Below are 24,757 nucleotides of genomic sequence, written 5' to 3' on the forward strand. Positions count from 1 at the left end.
GATTGTTTTAACAAGTACAACAAAGTTTAAGGCGTTATCACAACTGTGTTAGACATGTCCTGTCCTTGTGTGACAAGATACGATCATATATGCGATTAGGCTGAGTTAGCGTGACAATTGGTTGCCTAGCGATCGGCACTTCTAACCAACCAATAAGCACACCAGGTCAAGCCTTGTTACAAACCTAACATGAACCAGCACTGGTGAGGTGGTGAAAGGTCCTCCGCCACTAAGCAAAGCTTGGAGATGTAGTTCTATTTCCTTCCTTTCTTGGTTGATTTTAATTCCTTGGGACACATTTCTTAATAAAAACCTACTTTTCTTAATCTTGGCGTAACTTTTTTCCGCCTTTTTTACTTCAAAATCTTTAAGTACAAACACTTCCCCACTGGGTAGTTCTGGGTAATCCAGTCGACAGCATGTGACACAAGAGATAAAACTAAGCTAGGTTCGAATTTGCTAAATTACTATGCGTAAATTATTTCCTCGAAGACGAATACCTAACGTTTACTTCATCAAAGAAGTTCATCCAAAGTTTACTCGTTTCTTTGTGGAACGCGCCGTTGTTGTTAAATTAGAAGGGAAACCTTATGTAACTACTATTGTACAGAGCGAATAACTTCCTGTGCGAGGAGAGCTTCGAATTCACCGAATCTGGAGTTTGAATTAGTGCTCATAGGACAATTGTGATTTGCAGGTTTGATATATTTCTTTTTACACCCCCAAATATTATTTTTGAAATGAATGAGTTATCTCTCAAATAAAACCTTATAGTGCTGTCGTGAAGTTCGATCAACTCTTTAAGACTTAAGCGCCGTGGTGCTAAATCGATGCTAAATATGACCAAATTATTTTCATTTAGTTCGTGTTCTCGCTTACCCTCGAAGTACTGAGCATTTCTGTAATGCTGATGTCCGTGGTCCTTCGGATTTCATTTATTTCATCAGGATTCGTGTTGAATTCGTCGTTTATAATCAGCCTGCGACAAGGTCGCATGGCATTTAAAGCTTATCTATCAGTTTCAAGAGAGTGAACCTTCTCCTGACACATTACCACCAATTACTGTGGACGTTCTTTCATCTTTCTTTGCCGGCACCATTCGTAGGCTAAATTGTTTCAGCCATAGCTATAAATTGTCTCTTTGAATCACTTATTTCAGACAAATATCACTTAGTTTAAATAGCTAAGTACGGTTACTGAGAAAATCGAATGGCACCTCTCGTAACGTTCATTTCGAATTTGGTGTTATTATAATTAAGAAATTTCAACCACAATCTACTCGTAATATAGAGTCCAGTCAGTTTATCGTTCGAACAATGTTATATTTGGACATGACAGTCTTCGCTGGACAAAGCAAACGTTTTAGTTCTGTCTTAGACCCAATCAACTTTGATAAACAACGTGAGACTTACACCTTGATCAAATAACTATTTACAATCTTTTCGTCCTCCCTCGCCTTTGAAGTCCTAAGTATCTGTATTGAGCTGGTGTCCATGACACTATAATTTCACTCATGTTTCTGGATTCGAACTCAGTCTCTAGTCTATAATGAAACCGTTTTAACGTCGTGTTTACACTCCAACCTAAAAATCTGTTACAAGTTGAGAAATCTCCCAGCACTCTACCGTGCATAGCCTCATCTGTAGGCCAAGACGTTCTTGAATTTTGCTGTTTGAACATAATCGTCATGCACTGATGTTAAACACCAATCCTGCAACCGCATGTTTACACGGCATGCTTCTCGGGTACGAATCGATTACATTGCTCGACCTCACTCCGCATATCAAGCAATTTAACAAAATGGCGGCTTTAATTTGTTATGACTGAAGCTTCTCAGTGAGATGAGTTGTGATTTGTTTCATAAACAAACACAGTAGCCTTCTTCCTCTTTATTCAGCTGTTTTATTTAGTCTAATGGGTTCACGAATTGAGGTCTTGTGTTGTAATCAGCTTATTTGATACATTATGTACGAGAATATTTAAAACCGTGAAAATGAGAGGAAATTATTCAAAACTAGTAACTCGATTGACTAAAGGAGTGATTGACTGGCCAGAAAATATTTACAATATCTATATGTGAATATCTATTATTCTTTATTTCCGGGCGAGGAAGCTCATTTACTGTTAAAAGAGAAAGCTTTGTATAAATTTACAAATTGTGGACCTTTTTTTAACACGTGGAGAATGAAAATTTGTCTTATTTACGAACAGATCTCACAACTTCTTGGATTTTTGGAAGTGAATCTTTTGCCCTACCATTTTTCTTATAGGCTGTACTGATTTGCATTTGTCGAAACATACCAAAATAAATACTTCACTCGAAGGCTATTCACAGGTGAAACAAATCTGACCGAGGTAAGACTTTGAAAAGGCGCTTATCCGTGGTGCTGGTGGTGGAATCCTTCCGATTTTACTTTAATTCTCATTTTGTAGAGGGCCTGGTCAAGCAAGCCCTATAGCTCATCAAAATCTCCTTAGGGCAACCTCATGGTTTGCTTTAATACTTCAATTAAGTGGTAAGAACTTTAAAAAAAAAAAACCTTTTGCCATCTCCTTCCCATACAGTGCGTTACGTACCCGTACCATTTGATTATCAAATCCGGGGTGCTAAAATTAAACTTAACTTAAGTAAATTATAGTAAACGCGATAACAACAGACACAAGACGAGGTATGAAGACAAATAAATTGATGGCCAGTTAAAAAGAAATCGAAAAATTCGAATGATGACCAAATTGATCCTTAAAATTGTTGCTCAAGCAAGAAATGAATTTAACTATGCGTTAAAATTCTGCCTAATAAGATGCACGGGACTAAACCAGGGGCGAAATAACTCACGAGGTAATTGCGTGACAAAAAGAAAGGTAAAATCCAGTGAGGCCTGTAAAACCTCAAAACGTGGTTAATTGGCCGCCAAATACGCGAAAAACAAATTGAAGACAAGGATTAAAATCGCTACATGGCGGGAAAAACATTTTCCATATCTGAAATTGGCATCGTCGATATTAAGACTTTGAAGCCGTGTTATTTCCAGTTGAGTATTCTCCTCGGTTGCTATTCGTTTTTAAGGTCTACAGAGGTGTATTTCGATGATGGGGGAACGAAAAGTAAAAATCACCTTGATCATTTAAGCGTATGGCTCGACCACGCAAAAGACATCATTTCGAATTACAGTTGTTGATAACTCCTTGTGCTCAGGCGAAAATGTCTGCATGCACCCCAACCCAGATATATGAACAGGAGCTGGTTTGCTTCTGTACCCAAAGTCGCGCTATTAAGAGGGGGAGGCAGGGTATAACGCGCGTTTAATCCAAGTTGTGATGCTAAAATTAGTTGTCTAACACGTACAATGAATTATCGACAAGACGAACGAGTGAGTAAGTTTTAAGTCCATACGTAAACCTCATAGTATGACTACGTAGTCATACTATGAGGCAAAGAGGTTTCTTCTCTGCCTTAGGTTTCCTATGGCTAACGCAGCACCAACAGGTTTTTCGACAAGGGAGACCACAAACTACGCTCGCTTGTGTCGTCTGCTGATTGATGTTGCCACCCAGGTCCTCAGAGACACATTTGATGCCATCCATCCACCAGCAAATCTTCACATAGTTTTAGCAGCAAACAAAGCGACGATATTAATGCCACTGAGAACAAGAAAAGTTCTAAACGCGACTCAGTGGAGAAAGCTCTTTCCAACCAATCCTTCCTCAGTTTCATCTGAAAATTTCGATATCACCCTTTTGATGATCCTGCTACGAAACTTATGTAGCTTACCATCTCCCGCAGCAGGCTGGGATACACTTCCTGCCGTAACAGATGTGAGTCGCGAAGCTGATATCGCTCGTGTTAAATATTACAGAAACACTGTGTATGGCCATGCTAAGTGCGCCTCAGTTGATGATCCGACGTTCAACACATACTGGCGCGACATCCGGGACACTTTATTGAGACTTGGAGGTGCAACTCGGTACAAATCAACCATTGACAAGCTTGAAACTGAGTGCATGGACCCTGAAAATGAATATCACTACAAAGAAGCTCTCAGCCAGTGGAAGAAAGATGAAGAAAACGTTATAGATAAACTGGATGAAGTCATCAAAAGACTGGATGATATCAAACCATTAACCATGTCTCAAAGGAAGGAATCTGTAACCGAAGGTTAGTGAAGCGTTAGTTTCACAAGATTTTTGCCTCTTCAAAGCTTGTATGGCAGTCGTCTACGATTTGTAACGACGTAAAAGACCAACTGAAAAGAGAGCAAAGAGGAAAGAGTATTTTCTGTAGTTTTAGTTACTTAAATTTCGTTAATATACGTTCATAGCATGTGATTTTCAGATACATGATTGGTTCAGGTTTGTTTTCAAACATCAGCTTTAACTTTTTTCTTCACTGGGTTTTCAGTCAGGTAGAATAGGGTAACAGTATAGTGTCGCTGGATAGATAGCCCAACAAGGCACGCACAAGAAACTTCAAAATGCTGACCTTGTTTTACTTTTTACATTATTTTTGCACGTTCAAAACTAGATATCTCAGTGGTCCACTTTGTCCTAAAAAGAGAAGGACGACCACCTGTAAAAAGCTCACTAAGACAACAGTTGTTCTTGTAATTAAGAGCGTGTCTCTGTAATTTCCGACCACTCGAAATTGTTTCAAAAATAAATCTTCCCTTAAACTTTGCATGTGGATAAGGAAACCATTGCCTATTATCGGAACAAAAGTCGTTTCCCTCAGATTACAAAAGTTTTTTATTTTTTAACAATTTTCCGCACGAAGGTAAAATCGTGAAATTGACATAATTTGTGTGCACAAGATGAGCAATCTTTATTAGGATCTCACGCTGTCAAAGATTATTCAATACGAGAGACATTCTAGAACACAAGAGTTTAATACATCAACTTTCCAAGTGTGATCACAAAGGTAGAGTATCTGGATAAATGTATACACTGTCGTTACGTCAAATATGCCACTACTTGACTAAGCCGAAAAGTGGTACTTTTTAAATTGCGATTTATCCGTACTGGGACAAAACTAGACATCAGGAGTTACACACACTCAACAACCGTGCATGAGAGCACTATATTCCGTAAAAATATCCATGGCTATTATCGCAGGAAAAAAATAAAGCGAAGTAGAAATGTGTGATTTTCACATACCTGTACGGCGCTGCTTTCGGTAATTTGCATTCGTAATTATCCACAATGAATCACAAAATAATCGCAAATGAGCAGCTAAGTGCACTTACTAATACTGTAGAATGTCTGTAAGTCGGGTTTTATTGTCCGAAGGTCCAAGGATTCCAAGGATTTCTTTCCGGGTGCGAGTCTATAGGAATTTAGGTCATTCATTGTGAGTGACGATTCAGCGGCACCGAGTATCTGTATACTAGCACTGTAATCCTGTCCATCTTCCAACTTTAAAGCCATGCTGAGAACAGTATCCCCTAAAATACACAGCTCCATCCGAATGCAAGTTGTGTTGTAGACTGTTCCAAATTTGCCGGTCATTTATAAGAATCGAGTAACATTCATCGTGACATTCTTCTCTTTGATAAACAGTCTGTGGCTTCGATTGCATGAGAATCTAGACAGCCGCAGGCCGGGGGAGGAGGGGGGGGGGGGTGGAGGGGCAGTCATTGCAGACAACTGCATTCTGTGACCAGTTCTTCTATCTTTGCAACAAAGTCTTTTTTTCTCTCATAATAATCAAGAATTTCCTTGAGAATTGTATTATTCAGTTTCAGGAGTTTTCGCTGAGTAGCATATTCACAAACATTGAAAGTGTCATAGATAATGGGGTGTTTCAAACCAATGTGCACATGGATAGAGTTTAGAAGCTCTACTTCATCTTCAAATTCTTTCCATTCAACTCCCGCTGCCTCCTCCTCTTCTGAAGGTGTTGAATGTTTTCGAGTGGACGCCAGCCTGGAGAAGAAGCTTTCTATCTGGCTTTCTTTAAAATATTCAACACCTTCAGAAGAAGAGGCAGCGGAAGTTTAATGGAAAGAATTTGAAGATGAAGTAGAGCTTCTAAACTCTATCCATGCGCACATTGGTTTGAAACACCCCGGTATCTATGACACTTTCAATGTTTGGAAGATGCACAGGATTACAGTGCTAGTATACAAATACTCGGTGCCGCTGAATCGTCATTCACAATGAATGCCCTAAATTCCTACAGACTCGCACCCGGAAAGAAATCCTTGGAATCCTTGAACCTTCGGACAATAAAACCTGACTTACAGACATTCTACAGTATTAGTAAGTGCACTGAGCTGTTCATCTGCGATTATTTTGTGATTCATTGTGGATAATTACGAATGCAAATTACCGAAAGCAGCGCCGTACAGGTATGTGAAAATCACACATTTCTCCTTCACTTTATTTTTTTCCTGCGATAATAGCCATGGATATTTTCAAAGAATATAGTGTTCTCATGCACGATTGTTGAGTGTGTGTAACTCCTGATATCTAGTTTTGTCCCAGTACTGAGAAATTGCAATTTTAAAAAGTACCACTTTTCGGCTTAGTCAAGTAGTGGCGTATTTGACGTAACGACAGTGTATACATTTATCCAGATACTCTACCTTTGTGATCACACTTGGAAAGTTGATGTATTAAACTGTTGTATTCCAGAATATATCTCGTATTGAATCATTTTTGACAGCGTGAGATCCTAATAAAGATTGCTCATTTTGTGCACACAAATTATGTCAATTTCACAATTTGACCTACGTGCAGAAAATTGTTAAAAAATAAAAAACTTTTGAAATCTGAGGGAAACTACTTTTGTTCCGATGAAAGGCAATGGTTTCCTCATCCACATGCAAAGTTTAAGGGAAAATTTATTTTTGGACCAATTCCGAGTGGTCGGAAATTACAGAGACACGCTCTTAATAATGTACTAAGTCGCTTGTACATGTTTAGTTCACAATTAAAGTGTACCTCGTAGAACTGGAGTAGTACTACAGTACAGCACACGGCTGAAAATAGGTGTACCCTCTTCTTTTCCAGCAAGGAACACTCGCGATCTTTTTACGTTCTCACCTGGTTCTCCTCACTGTGGTTGCCTGTTTTTCAGTATAGATATCACATAGTTCTCTAAAGCAAGCCATACTCACCATTAATTCTTGAAGTTAGTTATTTTTTTTTACTTGAAACAGCCTATCATTAACTCACATGGTGCATTTATAGCTATAAGTCCTTTGTGCTCATTTGTTATTGGGTGAGGGGTGGGGAAGTCAGTCAGTCAGTCAGTCAGTCATTCAGTCAGTCAGTCAGTCAGTCAGTCAGTCATTCAGTCAGTCACTCAGTCGGTCAGTCAATCAGTCAGTCATTCAGTCAGTCAGTCAGTCTTTCAGTCAGTCATTCAGTCAGTCAGTCAGTTACTCAGTCAGTCATTCAGTCAGTCAGTCAGTCAGTCATTCAGTCAGTCAGTCATTCAGTCAGTCAGTCACACAGTCAGTCAGTCAGTCATTCAGTCAGTCAGTCATTCAGTCAGTCAGTCAGGCAGTTATTCAGTCAGTCAGTCAGTCAGTCAGTCATTCAGTGAGTCAGTCATTCAGTCAGTCATTCAGTCAGTCATTCAGTCAGTCAGTCAGTCATTCAGTCAGTCAGTCAGTCATTCAGTCAGTCAGTCAGTTACTCAGTCAGTCATTCAGTCAGTCAGTCAGTCAGTCTTTCAGTCAGTCATTCAGTCAGTCAGTCAGTTACTCAGTCAGTCATTCAGTCAGTCAGTCAGTCAGTCAGTCATTCAGTCAGTCAGTCATTCAGTCAGTCAGTCACACAGTCAGTCAGTCAGTCATTCAGTCAGTCAGTCATTCAGTCAGTCAGTCAGGCAGTTATTCAGTCAGTCAGTCAGTCAGTCAGTCATTCAGTGAGTCAGTCATTCAGTCAGTCATTCAGTCAGTCATTCAGTCAGTCAGTCAGTCATTCAGTCAGTCAGTCAGTCATTCAGTCAGTCCGTCAGTCATTCAGTCAGTCAGTCAGTCAGTCAGTCAGTCATTCAGTGAGTCAGTCATTCAGTCAGTCATTCAGTCAGTCAGTCAGTCAGTCAGTCATTCAGTCAGTCCGTCAGTCATTCAGTCAGTCAGTCAGTCAGTCAGTTATTCAGTCAGTCAGTCAGTCAGTGAGAGAGACGAGAGACAGAGGCGGGGAGAGGGAGACACAGACAGACAGAGAGCGTGTTTTCTTGTCTTTGTTTGTTTGTATTGTATTAAATATATTAATCAGTAGTTTCACTAGCAACCTTTGTGGCTTCCTTTGTTGTTGATTTATGGGATCCCATGAAAATGGGTTCCCACTCCACTAATGAGCAATCTGATGAGGCAGAGACAGAGGCGGGGAGAGGGAGACACACAGAGAGGGAGACACACAGAGAGGGAGAGGGAGACAGACAGAGAGTGTTTTCTTGTGTTTGAAAAATTTGCAAATTAGAGTTCCCACTTAACTCGTTTTAAACCTTCACGTGTCCGCCAAGAAAACCTATTCGCAGCATCAAAACTCTGTGCGTTAATGTTTCAAAAAAAGAAGAGGAAAGTCTTCCTCACTTGAATTTTTTATTTGCGTTTTCACCAGGCGAGTGTATCGTGTCGAAAGAGCTGTTGGAGAGCTGTGGGATGTGTACAGAGAAAGGGCATGAGACCAAACCTCTGAATCACTATTGTAAGAATTGTAAAGTTTCCATTTGCGACACGTGTGGGGAGACTCGTCACACTCAGCACACCAAGGTAAATATCCAACAGGCCGCCGAGGAAGAGAAGCTGAAAATGAAAGAGACTGTAGAACAAATGAATATGCAAATTTCTGAGCTCGAGACACAAATCGCAAAAACAAAAAATGCTTTTGCAATAAGCAAACGAAAAATTTCTGCAGCTCGAAATAGTGTACGAACAACTGTTGAAGAACTCGTCCGTGTTTTAAAAGAGCACGAGAAGTCCACTGTGGCCAAATTGGATGTTATTGAAGAAGCACAACAAAGAGATTATAAAATAGAAGTGGAACGTTTCGAAGCATCTGTAAACGAATCAAAGCGTTTTGTGAGAAATTGCAATGAAATTTTACGAAGAGACACCACCGTCGAGACTCTACAATTGCAACAGGCGGAAATCGAAAGGTCTAAAGGTGTTCTGAGAGCAACAAAAATGGACATTTATAAGCCTTGCCATGTTCTCTATCTTAAAGACACGAATTACGTTAAGAACTTGACATGTGCAGATCCGGGTAAAGTCCTCGTAAGTAACACTGATCCACAAAGGTCATATGTGAAAGGTTATGCGGACTTAACAACAGCTGAAGCTGGATGTACAAAGATGTTTGACATCAATACAATGGATTCAGATGGAAAACAGTGTTACCATAAAATCGATAAGATTAAAGTGGAAGTTCGGGGTGCGGCAGAGAGGGATCTCGCCAACAAGATTGATGACTGGATGTCACGTGGGACATACAGGATCAGATACACACCAGATCGCGATGGAGAGCATGAGGTAACAGTTTTTGTTAACGATCAACCTCTTCCTTGTAGCCCATGGAGGGTAGATGTGGCTCCACACCGGTATAGATTCTCCTGTAATTTCCAGCTAAGTAGAAAAGGACAATTCAGGGAACCTTACGCTATTGCAATAGACAGTAAGACAGGGAATTTGGCAGTAGCAGATCGAAAGAAACAAAGACTGCGACTATTTAGCACATGGGGGGACCACATAGCTGACTTTGGTCTAAATGGATCAGAACTAATAGATCCCACCTCAGTTGCATTCAACCATTCTAGTGACGTGCTGGTCACTGCTTCTGGTTCTATACATTGTTTTAATGTCAGTGGTAAATTCAAGGAGTGCATCAACAACAAAGATCTTAAGTTCCCATTTTCGTTGACTTTTGCTTGTGATGGTCGCATGGTGGTGTGTGACACAGGTGACAAGTCTGTCAAGGTTCTCTCCCCAGATGGGACAGAATTGTTACATTCCTTTAGTGTACCGGACAGTGATGACTCTCCATGGGAAGCTGTTTTTCATCAAGACATGTTTTTCGTATCTTACCCTACAGCTGGTTGTGTTAAAACATTTAATAAGGACGGTGATTTTCTATATAATATCGGCGTTGAAAATTCAGATGAAGGACAACTGAGTAAGCCTCGTGGACTCGTTGTTGATGCCTATAACAACCTGGTGGTTTGTGACGAAGAAAACAAAACCTTGAAGGTATTCAAACTGGATGGAACATTTTTAAACGTGGCTGGCAACAGAAATTTGGACTGTCCCTGGTGTATTGCAGTCAGCCCAAATATTCGATGGCCATGGCTTTTCATTGCTGATCTCAACAAGAAAACCGTCGTAACCTTTGAGTAACTGCCAACCGGAAGCTTTAAAGGCCAAAAAGTAGTTTTTGTTGGCTTCGAGAATCTCTACAGTTGGTTTTTCTGATACAAAATTTATAATCCACACCTTTTTTCTCTTCTGACCTCAGCCAAAGCCCTTTTCAACACTGATTTGATCCGAGCAAAAGACGAAAAGGCTTTCTCCGCACTGGCAGGCCACTCTTTCATCGGCATGGGAAAGTCCGATTTGTTTTCACAAATGCCTTTTTCGTAAAATACAATTTAAAAAAGTTAGGTAACCGTGCATGTTTAAGAGATATGAAGGGCCAAACTTATCCCATCTATGTCTGTACTGGCCCTATTCACGCGCGTTATTTTGTCGTTTTACGGTACATTTTACGGTAGTTGGAAGCTAGGGTTTTTAAAGTAACAATTAAAAAATACTTGATAGATAGAAGTCTTGAGCGTATGAAACAGTTTCACACATAATTTGTAGAAAAATCACGAAATTTTTAAACGACATCGGCTCAAACTGTTCCTCGAGTCGTTGCTTCCAAGGTTATAATTTGCATCATCGAGTAACGGGCTTAGTGAACGCTTTTAGTCATCATGATCTTTTTCCCCTTTGATGACCCTTTATTTTTTTAATTTACCCAATTTTAAAGGGGTAATTTGGACCCTGTTCGCACTACACTGTTTTTGCAATAGCGTTCGCACTTGAGACGTGCGAATTATTTGGGTAACCACAAACGTCAAGCAATCGAAAAAGATACCGAGATTTCGTGACAGTGCGTTTTCTTTTATGACATTTCTGGTCAAGGACTGATCGCAAAGCAAAATGCTCCCGGGAAATGTTTTAATCGCCCTTCTTTGCTGTTTGCTTGCCATGCAAAACCTGATTGTGGCTTGTCAACAATTACTTTTGGTTTTGTTGGGAAGGATTCGGCTTTTACCAATCATGGAGACTAACTCAGTCGCTCAACAAACGTCGACGCCACCGTCGACCTGTAGAATCCTGGTATGAAATCGTAACTTCCTTTCAGCCTTTTTTCCTTAGACATTTGAGAATGGGGAGAGGGAGTCATTCGACAACTTACTAACGCCAGTTGAGGGGTATCTGTCAAGTGACAATAGATTTTCTCGCCCCTCAAAAAATTGTAGGCCTCCAAAAGTAGTTGACGGCCGGCATCTTTGAAGTTTGGTGGCTCTTGCGAAAATTTTTGGTGCGTCAAAAAAATCGTTCGCACCGAAAATGGTTTCGCGTTGACAGATTTTTTTGCAAAACAAACAAAATTTCGCTTAGTGCGAACAGGCCCTTATTCACCAAAACTATGCAATAAATAATATAGATCACTGAGCTCGTTTAAGAGCTACGGACCATCGTACCTTTTTACCTGGTCCATTGACTGAAAAACAGTACCATGTTCTCGGAATGTACGCGCGCTTATTCGCCTGATTAAGTGATTTTTATACGCAGCACAGAATGCGCAGTACAATACTGAGGAATCACCTTAACTGTCCTATTACACTGAAGTACACTGTCCAATTACAAGCACGACGCGTACACCATCTTATTAGTGCTCAAATCGGGCTGGTGATGACCAATCACGTTGGAGAATTTTGTTATAGTTCTGCTGAAAAATTATTTTCTTATCTCAAAAGCGTTGATCTTATGAAAACCTATTCCCATTTGATTTGCCCTACTATTTTATTTGAAATGAAAAGTTTTGACTTATTCATGGGAAGCCGTTGTTATTTTGAAAACATTACTTGCTTTTGGATTTCAGTTTCTATCAAATGTTATAAACAAGGCAACTTTTGCTTTCAAAAGAGAAGCAAACGTGCGATTACTGATTTGCTACGAGTGTCATTCGACCCATTCGCACTTCCTGTCAGACTCTATTTATGAGTTCCCGTTGAGTCAGCCCGTTCTTTCTCCGAATTGCTCCAACTGATCGACGGGTATCCAACTTTCGCTGTTCAGGAATCTTTTGTCAAACTTTGGACATCTAAGGTTTGTCTTACGACTAGTGCGCTCACCGAAAAACGGATCTAGCAGACTATACCGGTCTCTTTACAAAAAGAATTGCTTTATTGATTAGAAACCTCCGCCGGATCAGTTTATTTCATACTTGTTTCTGCTATTCCTATTCGACTCTGTAAACTGAATAATATTTAGAGTAAACTCTCAAAAGTGAGCGGTATAGTCTATCAGTTCCGTCAATAAGTAGCCTCCTTAGGATTTAGCTAGAGTAGCACGCGAAACGACTCTTTTACAGTCGTTCGTGTGTCGCAACGGAATTGAACGAAAGTTATTAATACCGTAGCGCATCAAAGCTAATATTCGACAACAACTGCATCTTTCAAGTTTTTCTTATTCAACCTGCGGCACTCACAACTCGGTAAAGACAACCTGTTGGCATGTTGATCGATCAGTTCGTGTAGCGTGTTCAACATTTTATTATAACTTCGCCAAGTGCAAATGTAAAGTGTGCACGTCAAGCATTTCGTTTCACGCCGCCTGATTCCTGCTACAGTGTTTTAAAGGAGCCAGTTAATGGCGTGCCTACAGTCTTCGAGTTTGACACATGATGCAATCCAAGTTAACTCTTTTATAGTGTTTAACATACAATAATATTGAGGATGAAGTTGATGGAGTAGTCTTAAAAAAATAACAACTTCCTAATTCCAGCAACATTAAACTTTTCAGTCTTTGTCTATGATCATTTTCTTTTTCGTTTGGCACGAATTGTGATAACAACGTACACGTGCCTTACACATCATTTTCTTTCACGAGAACTTTTGATAAAATCAACTTTAAAAAACTCCACATAATCAGTATGCCTTATAATTAAATCTTGCCAAAGACCTCAAATTAATGAATAGATATTAAATGAATCCACTTGATAGTTTTCAATCAGTTTTTGATCGAAAGAGTCAAAGATAAGCCCAAGCAAAAAGATCTTTAATGATGCAAACACGATCGATCGTCAAGAACAGCACTTTCCTTTTTAGTTTTCACCCAATGACTCTCGTTTGCTCGCATTTCCGCCCAATAATTAGAATGTGGGGACTTCTCTTTCGCTCGAATTAAGAAAAATGTTGTACTAGTTTTGCTTGTTACAAGATCTCAGGGGAAAAGCTGAACAAACCAAGCTTGCATAAGGTTTTGCACTGAACTCAAGATTGGAGGAAAATTGAACAACATGACAATCCCTTCAAAGAGTGATTGACGTAAGGAAATCCTTACCCATCCCTTTCCCCTATCAATTCTGTTCTTCGAAGTACAACGGGAGCTTCAACCTAAGCCAAGCCTCTAAGCTGGGCATAAGACAGAAAGAATCCAAATTAATTTTAGGTGTTGAAAGTAACACCGAAGCTTAATAAGATGATGACGTGCACTTCTTAAGTAGACACAGCAAATCATGGCGCTAGCCCCAACATTTTGGCTATAAACGGTTATCGCAAAATCTTAATCACTACATGTGCCATCTCTCAGTATCTTCACCTGTATTATGGCAGGTACACATTTATGGTCAAAGTTATCAGATTCTCAAATGGTGAATTAAACGCAACGATTAACAAAAACAATCGGATAAAAAAAATATCAAGCGGATTTCATTTAAAAACAGAATCAGCGAAAGCTAGAAAGAGGGTCAATTAATTGGGTTAACCGTTAAAGTTAGCCATAAAACAGCCAAAAAATAAGCCGCTAGGCGTAAAATTTACAAATTTTGACCGTGAGCTGTAAAAAAAAGTTAAATGTAAAATAAATATCTGGTGACAACAATGGAAAGCTATTAACCGTTAGCCGTAAATTGGCCAAACTTTTAAACGTTAGCCGTAAAAGCTACATCACCCCATTGAGATCCTCTAAAAATTGGCGCTATTTGAACTTTCTGAAGACCATCACCTTTTAGTTGATTTTTTTTTTTTTTATAAATACTCTTGATGATGATCCGCTAAGCAGGAAGAGCCAGGCTACTTGGAACTTATCCAAAGGCATAAACGAGTGTACTCGAATTGTACATTGTCAAGAATAGCTCATCAAATATCATCGCAGTATGATGTTAAATCGTTAATACCAAATGCAATGTGTTCGAGAAAAAAAAAAAAAAAAGCACTTCAAAGATACGATCTCACTGACGGGGTACCTAGGTGTAAAAGTAAGAGGAATTGCGAAGACCTTTGTTTGTGATGTTTATTTTAGATGAAAAATTTTATCAAAAACTTCCTCTACGTTGGCAGAAAGTGCAAGGTAGTGATTTCATTTTCATCTGTTATTAAAATCATGTGAATAATACGTCGGACAGTTTGTTGCGCTTTGTTTTTGTTTTGCTCAATTTTGAAAATATATTTGAATTCAGCCTCAAATACTGTCGATGATTTAATTAGATTTAGTAAGACCTCAGGCCAATAATCCCCAGTACGGCCCTTGTACTTCAGTTAATGAGAAGTTACTCATCATCGATAATAATAATTAGCAAGTAGAAATCCATGTCAATCAATTAAGGCAGCCAAGCATGCGTGGGCGCTCTTGCCGATAAAGAAACTAAATTTAGTTCGCATGGCAATTTCATTTTCAAAGTGATATCCTTATCTTACCTATCCATAGCTACCGATTATATTTCTGAAATCTTTGTCTAAATCTGGCTTTGTTCTCCTTGTAGCAACTTTTCCTCATGGCTTGTACAACACCTCAAACTTCATCCACCAAGGAATCAACCAACTATGCGCGCTTGTGTCATTTACTGGTGGATATTGGAAACCAGGCCGTCCGAGATCAATTCAATGTTATCCATCACCCAGGAAAGCTTCACGAAGTTTTGGCGAAAAACAAATCAGTGCTGGAGGATCTGAAAAAGAAAAAAATTTTATATCTAGCTCAATGGGATAAGCTGTTTCCTTCTGACCCTAAATCAGTATCGTCAGAAACTTTTGATATTTCACTTTTAGCTGTTCTATTTCGAAATATCTGCGGCTTAACTCAACCCTCGAATGGATGGGACAACCTTCCTCCCGAATCAGACACAAGCCCTGCAGCAGATATAGCTCGGGTGAAATATTACAGAAACACCGTGTACGCTCATGCTGAGCGTACTTCTGTTGATGAAGCGGACTTCAACCAATACTGGTCTGACATCCGGGACGCTCTTGTGAGACTGGGTGGACCGAAATACAAAGCAGACATTGACAATCTTAAAACTAAGTGTATGGACCCTGAAGTTGAAGATCATTACAAAAAACTTCTCAGTCAGTGGATGAAAGATGAAGAAAACGTGAAGGATCAACTGAATGAGATTGGCAGCGAAGTGAAGAATGTCGTCAAACGGCTGGATGATTTGTCTAAAAGGGAAAGTTAGTACAGTTTGAGTTTTAATTTATTCCTCGTAATCCGTCGCAATTCACATGACGTAAATGACCAACAGCGAAAAAATGTCATAGAGAAACAATAAAACTAACTATTTACTCATCATATCTTCATTCAAGTAAGCTTTATCGGTACATATCGTTACTGGATCGGGGTAAATGCACTCCTTTTCTCCCAGTAGGGAACGCCAGAAAACCCTACATTGTTGGCCTACTCTTCAAAAAAGAGATGTTGCTAGTTGCGTTGGTTGATTTCCGTCAGATGTTAAGCATTTATATTTTTCTAACCTTGTAAATCTTATCAACTTATGACAAAGTTTTTCTTTAATTCATCGTCAATTTCGCTATAGCCGAATTGGTTTAAAAATCTGCTTGTAGAATTTGCCTCGATTCTGTTTATCTTGAGCGTACGCGGAAAAAAAACACTCGCAGCTTTGTAACATTTCAAAACAACTATTAGAAACGCTAAACTTTAAACTGGATAAGCTTATCGAAAGGGTGAATGGATTAACTCAAAGACTTTTTCACGATAGTAAATGCCTCGTACTTGATAACCGAGTTCGAGGTTCATACTCGAAGTTACGGGCCGATTACTTTTCCTCCCCAAACATTTTACAAGCTAAAAAGAAAACAAAACCCCTCCCACAGTAACTTTTTATCAGATATTGATAGTACTACACCAGCTTTTAATGTAAGTGCTAATGTCTTTATCACATGCAAACAGATTTTTGCAGCAATTCTTAACATTTCTGAGAGGAGATATAAGTATAATATATAAATCCTTCACTGAAGCCAATCAATCATATCTTGAGTTTGAAAATTTTGGATAAGGACCTGTAGCCGAAATCTGGGCTTTATTTTTGTATTCATTTTCATATTTAGAACCCGTCGAGCCACCACCTCTTGATCACTACTGTAAGGACTGCAAGGTTTGCATTTCTTCTAAGGAGATGCAAAGTAAACACACTGATCACATCATAGAGAATAAACGACAGGCTGCAAAGAAGCAAAAGCCTATGATAAAAGAAGCTTTGAGGAAAATGGAAGAAAAAATTCGCGATTGTAAGAGCAACATAGAGGAGGAAGAGGAGCAGTTGAAACGATGTCAAAGAGACATTGGAACAACCCGAGAAACTGTAAAGAAGACTGTTGAACCTCTCATACATACACTACAGGATCACAAGAAGGATATGGAGAACAGTTTGAAATATATAGAAGAAGAAGCAGAACGCGTTAGCAAAAAACGCAGACAGTTGTTATCGGAGTACCACGAGAGGTTAAAGAGCAAAGCAGAAGAATTGCAAGCTACCTTAAACGGAAACAATGATGATGACATTTTAGAGACTTGTGAAAATGTTAATGAATACTACAAAGATCTCTGCGATTATGAAAAAAGTCATCACTACGAACCGGCACCGAATGTCAGGTACGAGAAGAACGAAGAAGAGATTCAACGCATTAAACACGCAACACTGGGCCGAGTCGTCACTGGCAACGATTCAACGACTTTCTACTCAATGGCAGAGGGACAAGGTCTGCAAGAGGCAGAAGTCAGAAGAGAATCTTACCTTGAAATCCTGACTCAGAGTTTAGATAAAAAGCAGGTTTACAACGCAGACGATAAGATAACAGTGAAAATCCAGACTCCACTTGGAGAGGACCTGTCCACTAACATTGAAAACAGTGAAAATGGTTCGTACACCGTGTCCTATACACCTAATTGTGACGGACAACATGAAGTATCGATCGCTGTCAATGGCAAACCCCTTCCGGATAGTCCCTGGCGTGTTCACGTGACTCCGCATCAATACAAAATTATGTCACAATCAGCTTTCGGGTCAGCTGGTAAAGCCAAAGGAGAATTTGATGGACCCTGTGACATTGCAATCAACGAACAGACAGGAGAAGTAGCCGTTGCTGATGGCAAGAACAACAGAGTACAACTGTTCAGTCCCGATGGAGAGTACACCAAAGAGATTAGTAAATCTGGCTGTGGTAGAAAGGAACTCAATTCCCCCACTTCCGTTGGATTTACCAAGTCTGGTGATATCGTCATCATCGCTAGCGCCGAGATTTATTTGTTCCACAAAAATGATGACAGTCTTACAAAAGTTTCCCAAAAACACGCAAAAGATCCAAGATTCTTGTCTGTCAGCGGTGATGGGAATCTAATCGTGTGTGACTGGAGCGATAACAAAGTACATGTCCTCTCCCCTGACGGTACAAAACCGGTGATAATGCCCTTCAAAGATCTTCAGGTGAATGATCCCCCATGGTTCGCTGTTAACCACCAAGAGATGTTCTTCGTTTGTTACGGCTTGAATCACGTGGTCAAAGTGTTCAACAAGGATGGAGTGTTTAAGTACAGCATTGGTGGCATGGGCTCTGGTGACGGACAAATGAGTTATCCCACGGGAATAACCATTGATAAGTTCCACAACTTGATCGTGTGTGACCCCAGTAACCACAGGCTGCTCGTGTTCACACTGGATGGAAAGTTTGTCAACTCAGTAGATGGACCGGACTGCCCAGGAACAGTAGCTGCATCATCGACTGGGCAGCTTTTTGTAACAGACTTTACCCAAAACTGTATTCATGTCTTACAGTGAAGGACAAGGTAAATTTGAGAGACGATAATCTTGTAGAAAAAGTGACTCACAACCGTTTTATTGGCCCATAATTGTCGAGGGATAAAGCCGCCTCCACAAGTCAACTTTCAAAGCCAATTAAAAGAAATCGAGACTAGCCCGTTGTCAATTGCCAGACAGCTAGTACATAGGCAGGATCACAATAATAAAGGAAAGTATTCGTGAAAGACCTTTGATTCATGCATAAAGTGTTTATGTTTTTATCCTTTTATCGAGACTGTTTGCTTTCCTTAAGCGGTGGTCGGCGGGCTAACCCTCCTTTTAGACCTTCGTTTGGCTTATTTCGCTCACTGTCAATTCAGTGAATTAATGACGGCAATGTTTTAATAGGCTTTATTTCCTCGTATATTTGCTTGTATTTGGCAGCTGATTCCTACAGCTTTACCGCTCTGCGTGAGAAACAATTGAAAAAATAGACAGATGAACAGATAGAACTTAAAACTGTTATTGAAAGGTCTTAAAACCTTAAAATACATACAAGGTTGGTCGAGTAGGTCAACTCTGAAGATGTATAAAAATAATTCAAGAAGTAACAGAGATAGTAAATGATGGGCCGGAGAGCAAAACAGATTGCGCACGACTAACTATCTGAAAAGTCTAAGCATAGTATTTCAAAATTGATAAACCGGGATCTATATTCATTGGGCCTGGGTAAGAACAGCGGTCTGTTCAGAACAGCGGTCAGTTACTAACAATATGAAAAAGAAAACTGACTTCCCTTTGAATGTAGACCTGATGATGCCACCGTAAATGCAAGCTTCTGGATCAATCAAATTCGAAAGTCCGTATAAGGAAATATATTCTATGGTAGACTTTTGATGAAGGTCTTTGATATATATTCGATTTTAGACGACAGTAAATGGGAGAGAAAAAAACTGAAAACGAGTATTCGTTTAGCTGTGAAATTTTTTCGGTATTGATCAGCTTTTAGCAGCTGTTAAGGGAATAGTATTAATTGGGTAGTGCTATATTATCTTTGCAAGAACTGGCCGCTTGGCAAATCAAAGGAACCATATCTTAGCGGATCTAACCAACAGAATTTATAGAAATTCAATCAAATGTACAAAGATTGATTGTAAACTTCGAGTAATCTTTTCTTTTTTTTTTTACGTTTTCTTGGGATGCTGTAAGGTATAATTTAAATAGGTAATATTTTAAAATATCTCAAGATATTAATAGAAGAAGGTTAAACTTACACAGCGAATTTTGTCTTGAATTCTTGTACTCTTAACGGGAGGGGATTGAGTTGGCTGCTTTTGGCAGATTAGCTCATCCCGGGGCAAGCGATGAACGAGGAAAGGATAAAAGTGTAAACGTGATCAGCTGTTACTGATAAGAAATTCTCATGCCAAGTTATCCAAATAGTGTAATTGTTAAATCGAAGTGCATGAAATATTTTTGCAAAAGGTTAACAGACCGGTTGTTAGGTCTGTATTTCCAAAGGATCGGCCTCGTCTGTTGCAAATATCATAGAATATCTTTGTACTGATTTGCGCAGGTTACGTTTCGTGACGAGCTTCGTGACCTTGGGAAGACTTGGACCATTTTAGAGCATGTCTTTGAGAGTCTGGGAACGAAACAAAATATGACCCTTGAGTAACGTGGATGTTCTTTCGATTTCGTTACTATCAGTTCAATAAGTCCTTAAGAATGGCGGGTTGATCATCTCATAGTTTCTTTGATTCGTTTGCTAGATTTCCTGAGATCGCAGGTGTGTACTTCAATTTGTTTTTACGTAGATATAAGGTTTTCTATTCTCCTTATCCAAAACAGCTGTGAGTAGTGCTAAGAGTGATAACTTCAATTCCTTTAGATTTAGTCGCACATCTGTCGCCTTACGTAAACGGTTTAGCTTATATTTCCCTTTTGTCTTTTTAAATCAAACAGCGACCTTAGCTGTACCCCTTTAACTTAATCGGAAATCATTAGAAATGCCTGACGAGTGCTTTTAACCTTCACTGAGGTATCTCGAGCAACGAGAAAGCTTAGTTTACTCGTCGCTTCAGCCAAATATTTAGTGGCTTTGACCTACACCTCATTTCGACCTCGTCTACAGTTACACTTAGACCAAAAACCTTTGTTATGGTCGTTACCAAATTCAAACCTTGAGTTCTCAGAGAAACTGGCAATCACTGCTGGCGATGAACGATGAGCCAAATGCCCCAACGGTTGATTAACCTTATAGAGAAATCATACTTCCGGTTCGTTGTGTTACACATGGTCTACGGACGTCTACTTTTTCAGAGCGGGGTAAAGCTTAAAAGTGGGCATGTGGGCAGAAAGAGGCTGGAATTTTGTAAGGCTTTTTTCTTTTTTTATTCTCACTGTTAGGAGGCTATTTTTGGTCCACACTGACAAAAATGTAGTGCAAACATCTGGTACTATGCAACTAAACACATCTGTGCTCTGACTGCTCAAATGAGAGGTCATGCGTACACAGAAAAAAATTGTACTTTTCCAAACACGACAGCTTTCTCGGCCACCATTTTAATGTGTGTCGCGCAACTTAAGCTCAAAAACTACACATTTACAAACGAAAACAGTTATCACGCTGAAAAATTTCCTTTAGGTCTATTTTCATGTGGTTGTTTGTTCTATCATTATACATTTTGGAATGGATTTTGTGACACTATGCAAAAGCCAAGAATAATAACAAAGCCACTGTGCCAGACAGTTGCAAGAGGAATGTTGCTTATACCAATTTCACAGAGTGGAGAAGTAAAACCAAAACAATCCCAACTTATGTATGAAACAGAAAAAAAAATATCATTGAATGTAATCTCTTCGATAAGGTGCACACAAATAGATTTGATACGATACAAAGCTTACTTTTCCGCTTGATACCCATCGAAATCATCAGTTTTGACTGCACCCATAAATCATCACCTTTGAAGTGAGCCTTTTCTGATCGAAAGAAGTGATACGTGTGCTATATTCTAAATATTTACTAATCCAGTTCTATTATTTTTATCCAGCCGGTTCTTCTCATGGCCACCGCAGCACCGACAGTTTCATCCACTAAGGAGACTACTAACTACGCCCGCTTGTGTCGTCTGCTGGTTGATGCTGGTACCCAGGCCCTCCGAGACATATTCGATGCCATCCATCCCCCTGCCAATCTTCACACAGTTTTAACGGGCAACAAAACCAAGTTACAGTCACTGAGAACAAGAAAGATTATAAACGCAACGCAATGGGGAAAGCTTTTTCCTGTTATTCCATCCTCAGTGTCTTCAAGAGACTTTGATATCACGCTTTTGATGGTTCTGCTTCGAAACATTTGCTGCTTATCTTCTCCCGTAGGAGGCTGGGATACACTCCCTGCTGTAACAGATGTGAGTCGTGAAGCTGATATCGCTCGTGTTAAATATTACAGAAATAATGTGTACGGTCATGCTGAGTGTGCCTCAGTTGATGCTTCGACTTTCAATGCATGCTGGAGTGACATCCGGGACACTCTGGTGAGATTGGGTGGAGCTAAATACAAGGCAGCCATTGACAATCTTGAAGTTGAGTGCATGGACCCTGAAGTTGAGGAACATTACAAAAAACTTCTCAGCCAGTGGAAAAAAGATGAAGACAACTTGAAAGATAAATTGGATGAAATCGGAAGCGGGATTGAAACAGTCATGAAGAAGCTGGATGATTTAAAATCACCGACCTTAACTCCAAAGATGCAACTGGATAACGAAGGTTTGTTTTCATTCCTGTTTTTTTTTTTAATTTACTCGCAAGAAGAGAGTGATGGACTGAAACTGTCGTAAACCGAAAGTACGAGTAGCCAAGTGGGATTAAGTTTGCGACCAATCAGTTGGATAGGGTGGAACCAGTAGAAAAGTAATAAAGACCTGAATTACCTGTAACACCCAATGGAAAACTGCATTGATTCTGATGATCTGGTCCACTGTTTACTCAGTCTAATAATCACAAACTTGGATGCAAACATAATCGCATCTCCTTAATGTAAGATTTTCATTTGCTAGACTTTTCCATCGTTGTTGAGACTTGTGAAGTGACCCTGAAATCGCAGATCTATTTTCAGTGACATTCGTAGTAACCATAGCCATTTGTTTGTTTTAGGAATGAAAGAGTTAAAGGTGGAAGAAGCCGGGGGGACAAACAGACCCGGTTTTTGTGAAGAAAGATATCACGAGAACGAACCACTTCAATTTTACTGTCGAGAATGTGAGATCTGTATTTGTCACCGGAGCAAACTTATTCCTCATTTTAATCACACCAGCGTTAAAATACAACAAGTCGCTGAGGAACAAAAGGCCCAGATGTTCGATGTTCTCCATTGCCTAAAAACAGAGATTGGCGTCTGTGAAAACCGAACGAAAAGGTTGTCCGACTTGTGGAACATCGTACGACACGACATCTCAACAGCACGCATCTGCGTGCAAAAGACTGCAGAAGACGTTATTCGGGTTGTAAGGGAACACGAAAAGGCTGTATTGGAAGACTTAGATAAGATTGAGGAAGAACAAGACAAAAGTCATGCTTTACAGCAAGAACGCTATCAACTGTTCAGCGCTCAGCTTAAAGGCTATGCAGAACACTGCGAAAACATTTTGAGGAGAAACAACAGTATAGAAATTCTTCAAACACATCAGACTGTTGTGGAACGTTGTAAAAGTCTTCTAAACACTCATTTGAACGTCTGTATGCCATCCCACGTTAGTTATTTGTCAAACGATGAAGCTGTTCAGAAAATCATGCAAACGATTCTAGGACAAGTTATCGTTAGTTCTGCGAATTCTTTGAAGTCGGTGGCCGAAGGAATTGGTTTAGAATGCGCAGAGGTTGGTAGAAAAGGCGATTTTGCGATAACAACGAAAGATTTTGAAGGGAAGGTGTGTTATTACAAGAATGACGCAGTTACTGTTAATATCAAGACACCGTTAGGGGAAGACTTAGACAAGATAATCACCAACAAGCAAGACGGTAAATATATTGTGACTTTCACGCCAACTTGTACCGGGAAACACCACGTGACGATAGCGGTGAACAGTCAGCCGCTGACTGGTAGTCCCTGGGGTGTTCAAGTATATCCTCACCGATACAGACACGTGTTAAAATTCGGCTCAAGCGGAAAAGGTCAAGGTCAAATTGACGATCCCTTTGATATTGCAGTGTGTGATAAGACAGGAAAAATTGCAGTTGCAGACTGTCAAAATAACAGAATTCAACTTTTTACCTCAGATGGCCAGTTTTTGAGTGAATTTGGTCAGAAAAGATTCCACGAACCGTTCTCTGTCGCATTTACCAGGTATGGTGAAGTGGCCGTTGTGCATTCAGGTCAGATTTCTATGTTCTCTGAAGATTTTCATTTTATAACACACATTATCAATGAGCAGTTAAAGTCACCCTGGGCGTTGTCTATTACATGTGACAATCAAATGGTTGTGTGTGACAATGGTGACAATTCAGTCAAGGTCCTCTCCCCTGACGGTGCTAAATTGATACAGTGTTTCAGTGCTCCAGACTGTGATGAGGCTCCGTGGTTTGCTATTTTCCACCAGGACAGATTTTTTGCGAGCTACGATGGCCTTGGGTGTGTCAAGGTTTTTAATAAGGAAGGAGTGTTCAGCTATAACATTGGAATGGAGGGGCCTCGAGTCAGACATTTAAGTGGCCCTTTTGGCTTAGTTGTCGACAAGTATAAAAATTTGGTAGTCTGTGACTACGAAAGCAAACACCTACAAGTATTTACACTGGATGGGGAGTATGTCCATGCTGAAGACCAGTTGAATGTGACGCCGTGGTCTATTGCCATGTCAAAGAAGGGACAGTTATTTATCACTGATCCAACCGAGAACTGTGTTCATGTTTTGGAATGACATTCTAGCTGTTTAAAGACCTGTGCAAACTGGCATGTTGGTGATGCTTGTAGTTAACATGTCAGTTTAACAAGTCTTGTATAAGTTTCGTAGACAAAGTAGAGGCCAATTTCTTAGGAGTGTTCTTTCTTCCCTGAAAAAAAAACATTTCCTTCAGTGGAAAAACTCCATTGCTTGTACAGATGAACTTTAGCCGTAAATTGATGAGTTTAACACTTTCATTTCCAAGCTACAATTCTTTGTAATGTTTATGTTCATATCTTTTTTTCTGTTATCCATGAATTGCGTTAATTTGGAGGAACGCCCCTGTTTTTCCAGGTGGTTGAGTCTCAGATATGTTCGGTTCGTAATCTCTGTATAAATTTGGACGCATATCTTCCTTTCTCATCACCAAAATCAGTTAATTTATATTTTTTTTAAACTGATAGGCAAATCAATAATTTTTCTCGCGAGTTTCCTTTTCGACCGGGCATTACAGCCTCATTCCTGATTGAACGATTACAAAGTCCATGCCGCGTCCATACTTTCCTCCTGCGCTGATGAAAAACATGAATAATTATAGATGTGTATGGTGTGCCACGATATTT

The 24,757-nt window shown here is 39.7% G+C and overlaps 3 protein-coding genes across 6 annotated transcripts; all 3 read left to right on the forward strand.

Annotated features, from left to right (window-relative positions):
• The first annotated feature begins 427 nt into the window (after positions 1–427).
• On the forward strand, positions 428–10,769 carry LOC111340200 (E3 ubiquitin-protein ligase TRIM71-like). 3 transcript variants are annotated; one of them, XM_088742908.1, is made up of 4 exons: positions 428–697; positions 2,271–2,355; positions 3,459–4,156; positions 8,572–10,769. In XM_088742908.1, exons 3-4 carry the CDS (start codon positions 3,466–3,468, stop codon positions 10,341–10,343), a joined length of 2,463 nt encoding a protein of 820 aa, XP_088599034.1. In that variant the 5' UTR covers positions 428–697; positions 2,271–2,355; positions 3,459–3,465; the 3' UTR covers positions 10,344–10,769. The 3 variants fall into 3 exon arrangements, with proteins under 3 accessions (XP_088599034.1, XP_088599038.1, XP_088599042.1); XM_088742912.1 differs by lacking the exon at positions 2,271–2,355; XM_088742916.1 differs by lacking the exon at positions 2,271–2,355 and having other exon boundaries at positions 3,858–4,156.
• Positions 10,770–12,132: 1,363 nt separating this feature from the next.
• LOC111340199 (uncharacterized) lies at positions 12,133–19,525 on the forward strand. The gene is made up of 3 exons (XM_022946995.2): positions 12,133–12,326; positions 14,983–15,670; positions 16,565–19,525. The coding sequence occupies exons 2-3, from the start codon at positions 14,995–14,997 to the stop codon at positions 18,289–18,291; spliced, it is 2,403 nt and encodes an 800-aa protein (XP_022802730.2). The 5' UTR covers positions 12,133–12,326; positions 14,983–14,994; the 3' UTR covers positions 18,292–19,525.
• A 371-nt stretch (positions 19,526–19,896) lies between these two features.
• On the forward strand, positions 19,897–24,752 carry LOC111340193 (uncharacterized). Of its 2 annotated transcripts, none has more exons than XM_022946988.2 (3): positions 19,897–20,041; positions 21,306–22,023; positions 22,411–24,752. In XM_022946988.2, the coding sequence occupies exons 2-3, from the start codon at positions 21,318–21,320 to the stop codon at positions 24,168–24,170; spliced, it is 2,466 nt and encodes an 821-aa protein (XP_022802723.2). In that variant the 5' UTR covers positions 19,897–20,041; positions 21,306–21,317; the 3' UTR covers positions 24,171–24,752. The 2 variants fall into 2 exon arrangements, with proteins under 2 accessions (XP_022802723.2, XP_088599030.1); XM_088742904.1 differs by lacking the exon at positions 19,897–20,041 and adding an exon at positions 20,465–20,626.
• Positions 24,753–24,757: the final 5 nt, after the last annotated feature.

Source organism: Stylophora pistillata, chromosome 1 (genome assembly GCF_964205215.1).
Source record: "Stylophora pistillata chromosome 1, jaStyPist1.2, whole genome shotgun sequence".
In the NCBI taxonomy this organism is placed as follows: Eukaryota; Metazoa; Cnidaria; class Anthozoa; order Scleractinia; family Pocilloporidae; genus Stylophora; species Stylophora pistillata.